Genomic DNA, 17,274 nt, shown 5'->3' on the forward strand with positions numbered 1-17,274 from the left:
TAATTTCTGAGTAAGACGTTGGATGTTTTTATAAGTTTGTGGAACAAAGAATTTTTCTCAGAAGTAAAAATTTTACATTTAAATGTTGTTTACCAGAAGAGGAATGGTGTTTTTTTCTTCACTTTTTTTTTACGCAGTCTGGATTTCATCTGCACATTATTATAAATCCCTTAAACTTGCATTATTATTGTATAATAATATCTAATACTCCCTGTGATTCTGAGGGACATCTGTGTCTTGATATAATGTTCTGTTTGCTTCCCCTACAGAGTTGCCAGGCTGTGGGGCTTCTATGGTTGTCCACACCAGTGTGCCCTTTGGAATGCAGCATTTGGAGAAGACAGTGGAAGAGGTGGAGCCTCTTATTCTTAAAGAGTTGCAAGAGGTTTTGCCAGGACTGCCTGAGCCTCTAACCACTAAATGCCAGAAATGGAGATATTCACAGGTAAATAACAGTCCAGTCATGGAATATTGTGTTTGGAAAGTTCCTGCTGGAGTCAAACACCAAAGCTCAATACAACCCTTAAACTTCTTCAAGCAGATCTTTGATAACGATGAGCAATGTTACCTGTTTTGTTTGTTTTTTGGCATGGAAAATATAAATTTTAGGTAGGTTTAAACTCAGCCACAAATATTAATTTTATCATCTTAAAGCAATTTATTTTACATCTTTCACGGTTAAGACTTACAACCTGAGAAGTCCAGACTATGTTTCAGACTTCCTGTTTGATTTGTTATTGATAAGACAACTCTTTACCTCTATTAACAAGCAGTACAACATTTCTATACAGAGTGGCAGTAACATCCTAAGAGAATTTTGCTCTAAATGCAGCAGTAAATTACTGAACATTTCAGCTATACTACTCTGTAATCAGATGCTGTATTACAGTATATTTTCCATAATCTAAAACACAGTAATATTAAAATATGTATAAATATATTTGAAATTTAGACTCGTTGTTATGATGACTAATGCGGGGCAAAAAAAGTAAATGTACTCAACTGATTGGTGAGAAAAGATTTGGCTACTGTGTGTAGCACATAAGATGTCTAAGAAATCTGAAATAGAAGTTCCATGTGCTGTGGCATTAGTTTTTGTCCCTCATTCCACTGAACTCCTAGTGACTTCAAGTCCCTGCTGACTCCTTGACGAGAGAGCACTGATACAAGTTTCCGGTCTAAGAACAGCCTTTCTCAGGAGCCCTCTTTCTTGGGAGTGCTGGGACTCAAATTAAAATTCTGACAAGCAGGGCAAAGTTCCCACCTCTCTCTCTCTGTCCCTCAGTCCCAAACAGCTGGAACAGTCATACACAGACAACAGCAGACCTGGCAATTCTCTTAGGCTGTTACTACCTCTCTGTATTGAAATGTGTACTGGTCTTTAACAGAGTCATATAGCATGTCGTACATCTGTATATGACAGAATTGATCCACATCGAGAAGAGACTGGCTTATGTTACGAGTGATCATGGAGCAGTAATGAGTATTCATGGAACATATACAGTGACTGTTTTTTTCCTTTTAAGCATCACAGGTGACAGCTGAAAGAAATAACTCATCATAATGTAATCTATTTTTTATAAGTTCTGATCAAAGAAGTTCTTTCTATAGTGACATGTTATATGTATAATAAGTATAATGAAAATAATTTTAGAAACGTAAGGCATGTATCAATAATTCAGCATCAGATTGATAAGGCAAAGGCCTTAACTGAGCAATGTTGTGCAGGTGGGAGAAAGACACCCTAGAGAAGTTGCTAATGTAACTTCAAATGGCACCAAACAATGAGACAATACACAGTGTTTCTAATTTCTATCAAGGATTTTACATCCGTACTGTTGGCAAAAACACTAAAGTCACCACTTTAACAAAGCTGATGTTGCAATACTCTAGCTCAAGGAAGTTCTTTTTTTATTAAAAAATAAGTGCACAGACCACAACAGTATCTTATTTGGTCTGCAGGTAAACTTCAATGTCATCAATATAGCCACAAAACCCAAACACTCTTCTAAACTCACCAAGAGGCAATATGTAAATATCATAGTAACAGTAAAGATCCCAGCACAGACTCTCGACGAACACCCTGACAAAGAAGAGCAAAATCAGATTTAAAACAGATGAGATTTACTGTATATGTTAGCCGCTGTTAACTAAGTGGGAGCCAAACCAACAGAAAATGCCCCATGATTCCTAGATTATTTTTAAAAAATAAGTAGACAGATTGTGAATGACAGTTTTATGAAGAGGGCTCCAGAGCTTAAACGTGCCCTTTTAGTACACAAAAAATATAGTAAAACAGCTTAATTTAAGAAACCCTTTCCTAGCTCACAACAGTGCAGAAATGCTCTTATAGAAGATTTCTAAGTAACAGCAGCTTGTTTTTCAACAGTGTTATGACATTACTGCATGATAAAAGACCAGTCATATTCTTTTGGCCATAAATATCTTGTTTTTCAGTGCTTGATAGAAACAGGCAGAAATCAATGTTAGTAAATTCTCATGCTTGATAATGGAACTACAAAGTTTCAGCTTGCATAAATGTGTTCACTCTTGTAATCTGCTGAAATCCACACAAGGCTATGTCATTAGAAACAGCAACATAAGAGGAAGCCGTCTGCAGATCCTTCTTGCATACTGTATTTAGCAGCTGTTGAGGGAAAAAAAACTCAACTTTTGTTCATAGCAGAGGCTGTTATTTCTGTGATATTTTGCCTACAAGTAAGTTACTACTTTTCCTGTCAAGGGTCCTTCCATTATTACCTCATACCTTTTAAAGGCACTGTTTCAAAGCATCAGAGACCAAAGTAACCTACTAATTTAAGTGCAAATAAGCCCTCATCAATTAAAACATCTAATAAACAGCTGAGATTCTAAGAGAGGTAAAATGGTTGGTAAAAGACCTGTGATGTCAAAGATTGTCATGGAACACTCTGCAGTTATCGCTCTTTCACAATGACATGAGGCTATAGTTATATAATAGAATTGGAAAAAAAGTCTGAATTCCCAGTGAGTATCATCTGATATGCTTGCACCAGTTTTGTCATATTTCTGAAAATCCAGAAAACTAGATTTATTGTACATTTTACTGTTATAGTACACATTAATCATTTTATTGTATGCTTTAGTTATTTTTTCTTTGGGTTTAGTACTTTTCCTAAGATTATATTCATGTTATTATTTGACAGGCCTCTTTAAACCATGCATATTTTTCAATAACAAGAGGATGCTTAGAACCACAAATGTATTGGGGACAGAATTTAGAATTATGTCCCTTTAATATCAACAAACCACTGCTGCAATCCAAACAATTTGTACTTGGCCTGATTTCAGTAAGTAGGTTTATCAATTGATTTACATGGAGCTTGCCATTTAAAGATAAAAAAAGAAGTTCAGGGAAATAATGATAACAGATAGTCTTTAACTATGCCTATTAAAAGCCCCAGGAAATGGATACTATTTCCTTACACTACTGAAATGTACCTTGATGTTTATCTTAAACCTCTTAAGCCAGCTAACACTGTTGAAATGGAGCATGCACATACATGGAATGTGTTTACTTAAAGAACTCATTACAGCCTTAAACTTGCTGCTTCAGGATTTAAACATCACTGTAAACTGTTGGCTGCAAGTCTTATTTAATATCAGAATGGCAAGGGCCCAAGTCATGCATTTGGCCTGATTTGCACATTTTATATTGGACATTGAATGTGCAATAGGCTAGCCAAATCGCTCTAGTCCAATTAAAGATCTTAGAACTACCACAAACGTATGGATTTCACAATTGTGAATATAAGTACTGGTGATATATAAATACCTTATATATACCATACACAATGTGGTGACAAACGAGTCACAAAAAACAGCATACATTGTAGCATTTGGTGCCAAACATAATCAGTTAAAACAGTATGTACTCAAAGGGCAATATAACATCTAAGTTGAAATCACTAAAGTTAGTACAGCAGAATCTATGTGTAACTTTAGCACTCATAATTCTAATTTATATTGAAGGTTATTAACAGCTAAGTATTTCTTTCCTTAATACATTCAAAATGCCTCTTGCTTTAATGCACTCAGTAGCACAACTGAGTTTAGCTGCACATGAAAATCTTACATTTTTTTTGTGTGAAAAACACACATCTCAATCATATCGGGCCTAAACATCAAGGATCTTAGTGTTTTTTATCCTGCATTTAAAACAAGAGTGATCATTGATGCTTATGAATGTGACAGCCTCCTTTAATAAGTGTCCTAAATACCTTTAAAATGCTGAGCAAAATAGGTGCCATTGTTATCTTAGAGAATGTAATGGAAGAGAAGCCAAAAAAATCTAAAAGGAAGTTACACGGGGAGCAAAGACAAAAGGAGAACCAAAGAGGAAAACAAAGGACCAGGTAATTAAGTACTTTTAGCTAAATGCCAGGAGTATTAGAAACAAAACACATGATACAGAAACTACCACATTACCAGGCAATAATGAAGTTCTTACAATTACAGAAACTTAGCTAACCAAAATTGATGGAGATTACATAACATTAGTGAATCAATGTTGTTCCAGATAGACAATAAAGATGAAAGATGGGAAGGTGTAGCACTATATATCAAAAACAATGTGCAAGGTTAAGAACTCAAGCTGGAGGAAACAAGAATCCCTGGCTACATATCGAGACTTGCCCAAAAAAATTCTAAATACGTACTAGTAAGACTGTGCTATAGATCACTGCGCTGATTGTAATTCAACATTGTATATTGAAATCAATCATTTACGTCCAAAAGAAGTAGTTTTCATGGGAGACTTCAACTTTCCCCATACAGACTGGGAAAAACCTATAGGAATGCCAGAATCAAAAACCAGAAAGGGTAGAAATGGTCAGTAACAGATTTCTTACACAGTATGTCAGAGCACCAACAAGAAAAAAATGCTTCCTGTCTTTTCAAACAATCAAGACAGAGTGGGGCAAACAGATAAGAGAACTGTTAAGGAACCATGACCATAATGGTGTGCTTTGTGTTATATTTTAAAACTGTAAAGAATGAATCTAAATAAAAAATACAATTTCAACACAAGGACTAAAATAATTAAAATTGGATAACATCGATATGCAATCACTGAACAATGAATGGCAACAATTTAACTAGGTACTGCCTGGAGCAAAAACAGATTTACCTAAAGGGTTAAAGAAACAAATTGTGGAACAAGCTAACTTACTATGTTGTGGAAGCTGATACATTGGCATCTTTCAAGAAATGGTTATATGAGATCTGTGGTTCAATTAACTACCAAAATGAGAGAGAGAGAGGTCAAATTGTCTCCTCATATTTGTAACTGTTCATGTGAGAGATATGTGTTTTTGCAGCATTCGGTTAGCTGCAGACAGCCTACTGTTCATGCTGGCATCCATCTGTCACCTCTGTGGACTCGTAGTACTGGACAGAGGCCATACATACAGTACAAACAAGTAAACAGCCTTGGCTTTTGAGCAACATGCACTGTGGTCACTAGATGTCTTATTTAGACGACTGAGACTTTGTCTAAACAGTGAAGTAGGTAAAGCTGTTTTCATTATGGACTGAACTGATTACTGTAGGAAAAAGTTTATTAAAGCAAACTCTTATTTATAAAACAAAAGTTATTAACAGTAATCTATCTGTAAAATGCAGATTAGATAAATGAAGCACAGTAAGTGCAAAAGATACAACAAAAGTATTTGAAGGTACTTTTTTTTCTGCTGTAGGGTCTGTGTATATGTGTTATTAGATGTATATACAGTATAGTGCGAAAGGAAGTACTGCAAGTCTAAGAGGATTACAGGAAATAGTTTCTTCAGACTTCAGACTTTCCCAATTTAAGTCTGGTTGTTCAGAGGGTTCAGTATAATACAACTAAATATTTAAAACATGAATCTAATGATGAACTTGAAAAGAGAAAGCAGTATTGAATAAAGAGTGCTACAATAAAAATATAAAGGTTTCAGGGGATTAAGAATTCTGTAAATTTTAAAGTGTTTTAAATTTTCGGTGTTTTAATGTAAATTGCAGTTCTTTTTTCCTTAGCTCCGTTTGATGGGTAAATAACATCTTACCAATTCAGATAAAACCAACCTTTCCAAGTATTGAGAATCTAATATTCTAACCTTTTTCACATTTCATTTAAGTTCTGTAACATTTTTATGTAAGAAATTAAAAGGGTTACAAATGTGAAAAGGTCATTCTTGCTCATATTGTTCTTAGTAGTTTATTGATCCAAACTCTGTTCCACATCTTTTCCAACAGTCCGTGACAATCAACTTTAAAATGGTGATTGGGCAGTTTATCCTATGATCCTCTGGGGAAGGAGCGCTTCTTGTTTTTGTTAATTCTCAGTGTACTTTCTTTTAATTTCCTTTTTATTTACATGGGTGTTTCTCTCTTGAACCTGAAGTATTCCCTTGGATTATCTGTCAGTACCTTTCAGGATTTCTACATCCCTACATGAGTTACTCTCTGCAGGTTTGGTTTGGTTATGTTGATTATTAACTATTCCAGGTTCAAGTATGTCTCCTTAATAATTTATCCATTAAGGATTGTCATGCACGCGTGAGTGTGGTGCAGTCCATTATCTAGTTCTGCTGCTTTGGAAATACGAGTCCCAGATGTCATTCAATGAAATTCAAACCCCTGTTCATTTTATAAATTAATTTTATTAAGGTTAATTGTTCTTATTGTAGCATTCAGGCCCAGGCAAATTCTGCATCCATGTACTTTCAGTGATGATGACCTGTATCAGATTCCACAGATTTTTCATTCAATTAGCTTCTAGGGCATCACGGTAACCCAAAAAATGATAAATATAAGTGTAATAATGAGCCAGTACTACAGAAGCCTAAAACCATAAGCTGAAATCTTGTCTCATCCTGAAGAGATGACACCTTTCAATTTCCTTTTTTGTATTTTTTCTTAGGTGACACAGCCAGTGACCGGTAGCCCAGGACAGATGACGCTGATTTCTAGACCTTTGCTGGTTTGTGGGGGTGATGGATTCACACACTCCAACTTTGATGGCTGCATAGAATCTGCTCTGAAAGTCCTGGAGGTCTTGAAATGCAGTCTATGATGAACTACTTTTAATATTCATTTCCCAGGCCATGGGGTTCAACAATGCTTTGTGCAACAAACAGTAGTAATATAACAAATTCCTTATAACTTCCATCTACCTCTATCCTGGGTCCAGCTATTCAAGAGTAGCAGAGACTTGGATATACAGTACTTGCAGTCGGTCGTTTTTTGTCTGTCAGTGATGCTTGATGGTCACTAAAGTCATTTGGATGTAAACTGCAATAATCCCATACAACTCCCTACACTACACTCTGATCTGAGGAAGTGGCATAAAAATGGAGAAAACTGCTTAGAATGTAGGAAAACGTTACAAATCCAATTAATGTTTTTCACTGAGTAGATAATAAAAGCCCTTTGATTTAATGCTATTGGAACATTTCACACAAATTAAATATTAAATACTAATTTAAGTTATTGTTTAGTTCTTGACAAACAACAGTTGAAATGGCCCAACATTTAAATATATTAATAATGTTAACTCCTGGTTTTTAATTACTGTGGGCCTGCCAGAAAACAAGGGATGTTTATTATACAGGTTTTCAGAATGTTTTATCAAATATTAAATGTTTCAAAAGAAGTTTTACTTTCTTTCTTACTTACATTTTTGATTTAGCACTAAAGATAAAACCAAAAACAATGAAAAACAGAAAGGAAGTAATACAATTGGTTACAGTGTGCTTTCAAGCTGTGTTTTTTGTTCCCCACAAAGACTTTCCATAAGTAAATATAAATCTTGAACAAATAAACCACTGTTTATCCCACAGGCGCTAGTACATTTGCATGTGACAAATATAACTTAATATTTCCATAACAGAAACTCCACAACTATCTCTACAATCAGTGTGGAATACATCACTATGCAGTTCAAACACATGTCCTCAGCTACTGACATACTGCCTCAGGCTTTAAGATATTAAAACATTGATCTGTATTGGAACCTTCTTCTGATCTTGAAAAAGCGAATACTGATAAATCCCATATGATTTACAAGATTTCATGTCTACTCCTACATTTCAGCAGCTAGGTAATTCTGTGCTTGAGAAGCTTTATTCAGATGATTGATATATACAGTACATATAAATGTAACAAACGTTTATCTGGATTTTAATCTGTGACAAAATGTTTGGCCATTATTATGAAGGAAACCCTTCCAGTTCGGTTATAATGACACCAGTATAAAGGATCATGTCTTGATTGCAAGGCCATTATATTATGTATTCCGCATATACTGTACATAGTTGGCTTTTCTGTAAACGTACAAAATAAATGAAGACATGTTTGAATTCATACATATGTTTAAAACACTATGTAAGATTTCAAGAAGTTTTTAAAGACAAAATATTAAATGGTATTACTATTAAATGTGTATTCAAGTCTAATAATTTTTTTATTGTCTTCAGAAACCATCTGTTCATAATTAGGTATACCCTCTTCTTGCGTGTCAGTATTATCAACATTGTGTGCCTCTAAACCCAGGGAATGCTGAGTTCTGGGTTTTAAGAAATGGCTGATTAAATAGCAAACAGATTTCATAGAAGAATTTTTCACACATGTTCTCAAAAATAGTAAATCTTTGTTTTTTTAAAGAGAAAAGATAACACAGAAATATTTAAAGGGATTATATGTCCCACTGGGAAGCGTTACGGTTCAGTGTGCCGGTTTGAAATCTAGAATGCCATTGACCACAAAATGTGTCCTCAAAGTGAGAAAAATTGAATACTGAAGACGGAAAGACCGAAGAGGCAATATTGAGTGAGACATAGTAGAGTATTATAGTTCACAGAGGTATACAAACAAAAATCTCCTTGACACAAGTTGTATAAAGAGTGATTGTATTACTAACGGTCAGTGAACAACAACATGTAAGTGAAAATAACTTAAAAGTATCTGTCTGGTTTTTTCACAGATATAATGCCGTGTATAATCTGTATCAGTGCTTTCTAAGGTCTTAATACTGTTTATTGGGTGTTTGAATGCTCACCATGATTTTCTCCATTTGCTTTCTTTGCTGTTTTTCCCAGTTTTTCAGCTATAATATTTAGTGCCCCCTAGACTTTGATGTGGAATTTTTAGCATCAGCTGACTTCAGCAGTCAATCAACGGTGCTTTTACATACCAATTAAAAATAGACTAGTGCAGAAAACATGAAAGAAATACATAATGAACTCTTGCATGTAGAAAGTAGTGAAAGTCAGAAAGGAAAAACTAAAAATGAGTCTAACAAATGAGTGAAGTTTTGAAAACATTACTTTTTTTAACACTTGATGAAGCCAAGGGTATATTTTATAATTCCTATTTTTGGCATCTGTCATTCACTTTGTGCAAGGTCACATACTCTCCACCCACCATATGGATGAAAGCAGGTGTACAGTATTTCACCATGGATATGAGCCAGTTGCTGGTGTCAGAATCTTAACCTATGCAGGACTGATGAAAAATATTCAAGATGTGCTTTAAATGTGCTTTATACCTTTTAATATGCAGTTATAGACTGTTTAAAGACAATGCATGTGGCCAAAATATTTGTAAGTTAATAATAATTGTAATAGTAATTTGTAACTGTTTTCCTTCTGAAAACATTGGAACACAATCCATTGCAAATGAGTCATGCTTAATCAAATCAACCAAAATCCAGGAAAATCCCAGCCCACAGGAATTTGATACCGATTTATTAGCATTTTCTGTAGTGGGAGACGGAGGATAGATACAGTATGAATCCAGGTGATGTATTCAAGCTCAGTGATAAAGATGTGCTGAGATACACTATTTTATGTGTGAGTTTGTGGGGAGGGGGCTAGTTATGCTTGAAATCTGTCTTACTTCAGAGCAATGTTGAGGCTCTGAACATAACATTTTGAATGTATATAACTCCATTTTACAAAGGCTGTGGTAAAGATGACCCTTCTACACAAAGTCCCAGATTGCCAAAAGTTTACTTTATCTGGACAGTAATTCTGGCCTTTTTATTATAATTTTGAAATGTTTCATATACAGTTTACAAATGCAAAATACTACATACATACTATATATACAGTCTGGAACAGAGGAGAGTTTTAGAGATTTAATTCTAGTATTCTTATACTGTCCATCTTTTCCTTATTACAATTATTTAAAATATGTTAAAACAATAGTAAGGTTTTCCAATAGTAAGGTACTGAACCTTAAGTAAAAAGTTATCCTGTCTGGACTGTAGTCTGCCTGACAGAAATCTGAAACTTGTTTTGGAAGATTGCTTTGTTCATACATGAACATTTTAACAGTTGTCTCTGGCAATGTAATTCTGCCTTGATTTCTGAATGCTCTTTCTTTTTTTATTAAATGCATGTCAGCAACATTTATTGTTAACATGAAATAGCAATAGTAAATGCAAGGACCACTTCAGTGTTAAAAATAGAAAGCAATAGGTTGCATTATTAGAATAGGAGTGAGAAACACATCACTCTGTGAGATGCATAATTCATACCAATAACATTTCTATAGCAATAAATAGAATTCAGATGTCTGTGTTTTGCAATAGGCTTGCTCCGATGTTGCGTCAGCTGGCTGAATTCCATTATTACACTAATTATCAGCTGGTTCTCTTTGATCTTTTTTTAGTAGCTGATAAGAAAGAAATGGTTATGAGGGAACAGCCTACCCCATAATTTTTTTTAAATTATTTTTTTAACCCACTTCCACTGTCATGCAATAACGCATGGATCAATAGTAAATAAGGCAATTCCTTTTTTTTTATTTGATGGTATGTGAGCAATGTAAAATGGGACTCCATTTTTTATTCTGATTTTCACTACTTAGTGTGCATAAGAGTACTTCGGCATGTTTCTTTCATGTTTTCCACGCATACCTATTGTATGTGCTGCACAAGCAAGTGTTGCTCTGCATCTGACCTATTTTTGTAGGCTATTCTGATGGAACAAGCTGTTGCCATGCATTGTGGGTAACTGATTTGCGTTTTTGCAGAGTCACTGGCAGATGGCACTAGAGGCTGAGATAGCAGCCCCCCTTCAAACCCGGGCTGCTCCATCAGACTGGCGAGGCAGGAATCAGTTAGCACTCGTGTGGTTACTTGCAAGGTGGACACCTGTCAACTGGAACTTGAACAGCACTAACCACACAAACTTTATACACGCTGCACTTCTGCAAAGCCAAGACAAGGAAGTGATGAATCATGCACATTTATATAACTGTGGTTGAAATAAATGTGCAGCTCTAAAAGCATTTTTCTTTATTTGGCGCATCTTCTAAAAAAATCTACAAAGGTAGATTCTGAGTTAAAATTAAAGTCTCAATGTTTTCTAAATGAAACCTGCAGTAATGCATTTGCAATGATGGACGCAGGTCCAGCAGGGAAATGACTCTGAAGGAAACTCTGATCTCCAGAAAGCTGACCGTCCCTGGAGACAGACGACACAGTTTGTACGGCACATCTTGTAAACGACAGGCCGCTATGGACGGAGCTGTGGGTTGGTGCCAGAGAGGGAACAGTAGCATTTGCAGATTTCCCGTCTCCAGCAGATGAACAGAACCTTCAACAGCATGCAGCTTGCACAACACAGTCAATACTAGGAGAGCCAAGCAAAACCAATATTGATTTGAAACTGGAAATTATATATCCACAGACGGCAGTGGTTTTCTCTTTGCTAAAGAGATGCTCTTTATTTTACTGTTTATCTTGCCATGTATTTGTGTTGGAAATGGATAGAAGGCAGTCAGGACCTGTACTTTTTAGCCTCATGGTTGTCTGATAATGACAAGTCTGGTTTTCTGAAGCTGTTTTTTCCACAGTTGTTATGAATGTGCTATTGTTCTGCACGTAGCATTTCATGACAAGCATTATTAATTTTTGGAAACGAAGCTAAGAATTTTTGAGAATGTTTTTTTTTTAAGTTGCTAAGGGGAGTTTAACTTGAAGATGTTTTAAAGAAATTACTGCATTGATGATAAATTGTAAAATGCAATAATGCTATTACGAATTTGTTACTGTTACTTTATCACCTATCAACTGTAAAGCAAAATTACATCTTTGCCACTGTCCAGCACATACAGTATGACATAAGATTTCAAATCTGCTAAATCTGTATCCTTGTTGTGTCTTCATCCCAGCTTGTTCTTAAATCCAACCAGAAGCTTTTATTTCAGGAGATAGCATGTTGTACATGAAGGCGAGTTGAATTGTTTTGTTCTGAGTGCCCACGAGAGGCAAATGACAAGTTTGTGTTTCAACGCTTTATGAGTTGCACAACATTAGCAATGTTGCGTGCCTTCTGCAGCTGATGAAATAGTGCCATGCCACAAAGTGGTCCTTGTAAAATAAACTTATGTTTCTACTTTTGACAGCCACATTGCTTTGCCAGTAATAGAGCCATGCTGGTTTTCGCTTTGTGTTTTCAAAACACAAGATGGTAAAAATCCACCTTACAAATAGTGACGGTGCAGCGATGTGCATTGGAACTGATCGAGCACCACAACCTAAGGAACACCCTCTGGGCTTTGTTTGTAAGATGTGCCTAATACATTTTGCTTTGGTATTGAAGTCCCATGGAGCAGTACTGACTGGCCAAATGCAGAACATGTGGAAGACTGTAAAAGAGAGGAGGCCATACAGCCTATCTAGCTTGCTTGGTTGCTAGTAACTAATTGATGTAAGGATCTCATCCAGCTGCTTCTGGTAAGAAGGCAGGTTTAGCTACAACAACATTCTTATATGGTGTGTTCCAAAGTCACCATAATCCTTCGTCCAAAGAAAGAATTACTACAAAATATGAGGCGCTGCTGGCTTTGTGCCAACTCTCAATAGTGTTTTGTGTTGATTTTTATACCAATACACTTGCCCGGAAATGACTGATTACCTGCCAAGCCATGTAACAAATAGACCTGGTGATCACCTTGTCCACATTCCTTATAAACCACAGGTATATATACTTTATAACCTCAGAGCGTGAACAGAACAGGTAGTTTTCTGTTAAAAGCTGCATTGTTAAAATAATCTAATATTCATGCACACTGTAAAAGATTATTTTAATGCATTTTTGTAGAGTTTTTTTCAAGCAGTTTTGATACTAATGTCAAATCTAGTGTTTCCACAAGACAATGTAGAAATTCACACAAAACTGTCATCTTCTCAAGCTATGAAACCACCTGTGAACTCGGCCTCTTTGGGGTTTAAGATTTTTTAAGGCTCTTCTTCACCCATCAAGCCCTTTCTACCTGCCCTCCAGAGATAAACACAGATTATTCCAGCTCTGTAGTAAGACTCCGAAGACTAATAAAGCTCTTGAGGCTGGAGACGATCACTGTCACTATGCTTGTTGCCAGGCTTAGGGGTCAAGCCCTGGAGCAAACTGCTGTTTGAGGTAAATGAAGATGAGAACTGGCATGAATTATTCTCTTGAAAGGGTTTTGGCCAGTGTTTACTCTGGAGGCCTACAGATTTCTTGATTTTTTCTAAGCAGGACAGTGGGAGAATGGGACCATTTAGCCACTTTTTTTTCCTTCCAGCATAAAGGGAAGCTTAGACTGCTCTCTCTGCGCTGGCTGTTAAGAGAGGAAGTACTTTGAGATGCTCCTCCCCCCACCCCCCTTCTCCCCGAGGGAAGGGAACTGTCAAACAGAGAAGTGAGCCTTCATCTTAGCATCCAATAATGCACATCATTTCCCTATCAGCTCAGCCATTTCACTGAGGCCATGCAATTTAGAACAACTAAAAGCTGTCTGATATCAAACAGAGCTTTTTTTTCTGCATGTTTGACTGGTAAGTATCGGTTTTGGTATAATACGTGTGTTAAGGCAAGAGCTGTCAAGTGAGCTAGGAGCTTGTACTATGAGACAAGGCATCCTTTATTTCTACAGTCTCTGTAATAGAATTACCAATCACTTACCTGACCCAATACCACCTTAAAAAAAATACATGCCAAAACCCCTTCAGTCACACAATGCAAAGGTAACGGTTAAGGATCTATTTAAAGCTATATGCCTCATATTCAAATGATTGAAATGGAGGACTTCACAGACAGCATGAACGACTAAAGGGGAATGCTGATTCATCCATTCAGACTCAGTCTTTTGAGTTTTCAATTTGACCTTTATTGTTCTTTGGGCAGTTGACTGGTTTGTTACACATGTGAGTTTTTCTAAGAAATATAGCATACAGTATACTGTATATTATTCTCATTTCATGTTTGTGCATTTCAGACCATGGAACTCTTCTATATACAAAGAGCACATGGACACTTGTGTTCTACATTGATAAGAACCTTCAAAGCACTGGCCCTTAGGAATGAAACACTGTTAGTGGATGGTTTTCTTTCCCATAACATGCTTCATAATCCTTAAGGAAATTTCACTAAAGGTGGCTTATGCTGCTTTAGCTTGTGTTTGCCGACTCATCCAAATATAATGTGTCATCTCTTGTAATCACAGTTTCTTGAAATCACGTTTTTTACATATGTATTCAAGCATATTATTCAGTTCTACACAGTGTACTGTATATGAAGTGCATTCAATAAGATGATGTCAGACATAACAAAATTGATGGAATTAGCTACATACATTTGACAGATTGTGATCCTGCTGGGAAAAGTTAAGCATGTGGTACAGGTGGAGTGTGGTCTTGGTAAAGTGATGAAACAGTGAGGACAATGGCTGAGGGAGGTTGATGAAAGTTAGTGATTATATTGACTATACAGCTTAAACAGCTTACTGACAGTTTGAACATCACCGAGCTTCCAGTGTAGCTTAACCTCCGTCATTTTCTAATACATGAGTACGATTCAGTGTTGGAAATCTATAGCAACTTTGGACTTCATGCAAGGAGGGCAAAATCTGTCAGTTAAAGCTGCTTGCAGCTGACATTTTTCACTTTATTTCTTTTCTCTATATCTATCCGTGTTTTTGCTGGAGTATTCCTGTTAAACCGATGGTGTTAACTTACAGAGGTTCTGTTTCTTACTGAATAATCAATGCAGTTGTGGTTCTGGGACTCTTTGGAGGCATCATTATCTATGCTGTGCAGTATGTTGGGCCTGAGCCCGGTCAAAATTATGGCATTATAATTTAATTTATTAATTAGATGCCCTAGTGTACATTTCTGCTGCCTTTGAGAATTAAAAAGGCAAACAGGTTTTAAATATGCTGCTCAGTCACAGATCCTAGCCTAGGATTCCTGAACATTTATTCTTTGGCTAAGTTCCTTGTGTAAAATGGATTGCTTTCTGAAAAGGCTTAGATATAGTTTGTTTAATTGAAACATGGCATTTTACTGATGACTCAAACAGCTGCTCCTGGTTAGGGTTTTCATGAAACTTGTTGAACTTGGCAGCGCTTTATCATTCTTTAACATGCTCATCTTGTTTAGTAAAAGGACTTATTCAGCACCCCAATCTATTAGTCTGTTTATCTCACAGTTTGCTGATTTTTAATTCATTTTCACAATCTGGTTTTTATCTTAACAATCGATAAACTCAGAGCCCTGTTTGATAGGCAGAGAATTCTTGAATAATTTAGACTGCTTGGGCTGTTTTAGTTTAATTATTACATCTCAGTTGACTGTGTCATCTTTGGCAACCTTTGTGATCATTGGATCGTTACTCAATGTTAATTTCACGTTATACTTGGTTAAACCCAGACATTAGATCACCTTTAGAAATATGAAATCCATTAATGTAGAAGGTCTTTCTAAAGCAAGTTTAGGAAGGAACATCTTTGTAACCATGAATCAGTATTATTGGATGTATGAATGGACTGAGGTGTACAAATCTGTGCTGTAAGAAATGTCAAATAGTGTGGTGCCCATGGGAACATGCTGTTTCCCAAGGTATAATGAGAATCTTCATCATCAGCTTGAATACACATGGAAATCAACTAATTTATGTGTGTTCTATGAGGCCTAGCAACAAACTCATTCATGATGTAGGATGAAGCAGAGATGAATTCAATTCCGATAAAATGCCCATTTCAGCTGCAGAGCCTTCTTCAGGTGCGAGGGAGCTTGAGGCTGCTGGCAATGAGGCCGAGGAGAATAAAAGAAGAGTCAGTGAGAATGGGCATGACAGATAGAGCATTCAAATGCATAGAAGATTTATTCCAACACAAGGTTGAAAAACAGAAATTGGCATATAACTGAACACGAAAAAATGATTTTTGATTAAAAAATTACAATGCCAGAAATAAATAAGTGAATTATCTGCAATAATAAAATACAGTTATTGATAATACCTTTGAAATACTTCACATAAGGAAAGAGTGCATGCAATTTTATAAACCTGGGATTCACACCTTGTACTGCACATTATTCACTGGAGAACTGGTGTCAAAGCAAAGCCTACAAGCTTGATGTGTGATCAGTTCCTTGCACATAGTGTAATCTCAGTTTACTCATTGGAGTTTGTGCAAGCACTATTCAGATTTTAAAAGGCCATGTCAAGGAAATATTAATTCCTAAAAAGGATGTCTCTGTCCCAAACCCAACAACGCACAATTATCTACTCAGTGGTATACTTAATTTTACTGTATATTATATAACATTTCTGAGACATTATATTGACAATCACAATAATATTCTCTGTCAATAAACAGGCATGTACAGGATGTGTATGTATAATAATACCGCCACAGGAGAGATGGATCAGGGTTTTGTGTCTCCATAATCACCTTTAGACAGCATGTGCAATGCCTAACACCCAAAGAATCTATCTGCAACCTGCGATCATTAGGCTGCATTGGCAGTGCCTTCATGACTGGCTGACTTTGTGACTTGCATTCACATCCCCATGTGTTGTGTTATGAGAACCAGCTCAAGGAATTAGGTGACTGAGGTATGTGTAGTACATTTTATACATTTGTTTAAGTGTGAAGTATGCATTTTCCATTATATACCTCCTGGCTTTTTACATATACATTTTCTTTTCTGGAGCAATATATGTCCTCCATATGAAGTGAACTCCACCCCTAAAAACCTTATCAGTTTCTTCTTGTTTTTAAAGGTCTTGTGATACATATGAAGTGAAAGATACCAAAGGAAATTGTGTTCTTTGTTTGCTGAAGCACACAAACTAGGCTCACCAGTTAGTATGTGGCCACACTGGAACTTAAGTCCTTTGCCTTTTAATCTTTAGTTATTTGTGTGAATTCAGGCATTCAAATGTAAAAATACTGACTGGGTGTTTGCTTGTTAAATAACCA

The 17,274-nt window shown here is 36.1% G+C and overlaps 1 protein-coding gene across 2 annotated transcripts in view; it reads left to right on the forward strand.

Annotated features, from left to right (window-relative positions):
- Positions 1-8,457, forward strand: part of rnls (renalase, FAD-dependent amine oxidase) — a 49,151-nt gene extending 40,694 nt beyond the window's left edge. For both annotated transcript variants that reach the window (XM_088916395.1, XM_088916396.1), the window contains exons 6-7: positions 270-445; positions 6,941-8,457. In XM_088916395.1, the coding sequence (XP_088772521.1) occupies positions 270-445; positions 6,941-7,093 (329 nt within the window). In that variant the 3' untranslated portion in view covers positions 7,094-8,457. The remainder of the gene's footprint in view (positions 1-269; positions 446-6,940) is intronic.
- The last annotated feature ends 8,817 nt before the right edge of the window (positions 8,458-17,274 follow it).

The sequence above is a fragment of the Atractosteus spatula genome, chromosome 5 (assembly GCF_055471065.1).
Source record: "Atractosteus spatula isolate fAtrSpa1 chromosome 5, fAtrSpa1.hap1, whole genome shotgun sequence".
NCBI classification, from domain to species: Eukaryota; Metazoa; Chordata; class Actinopteri; order Semionotiformes; family Lepisosteidae; genus Atractosteus; species Atractosteus spatula.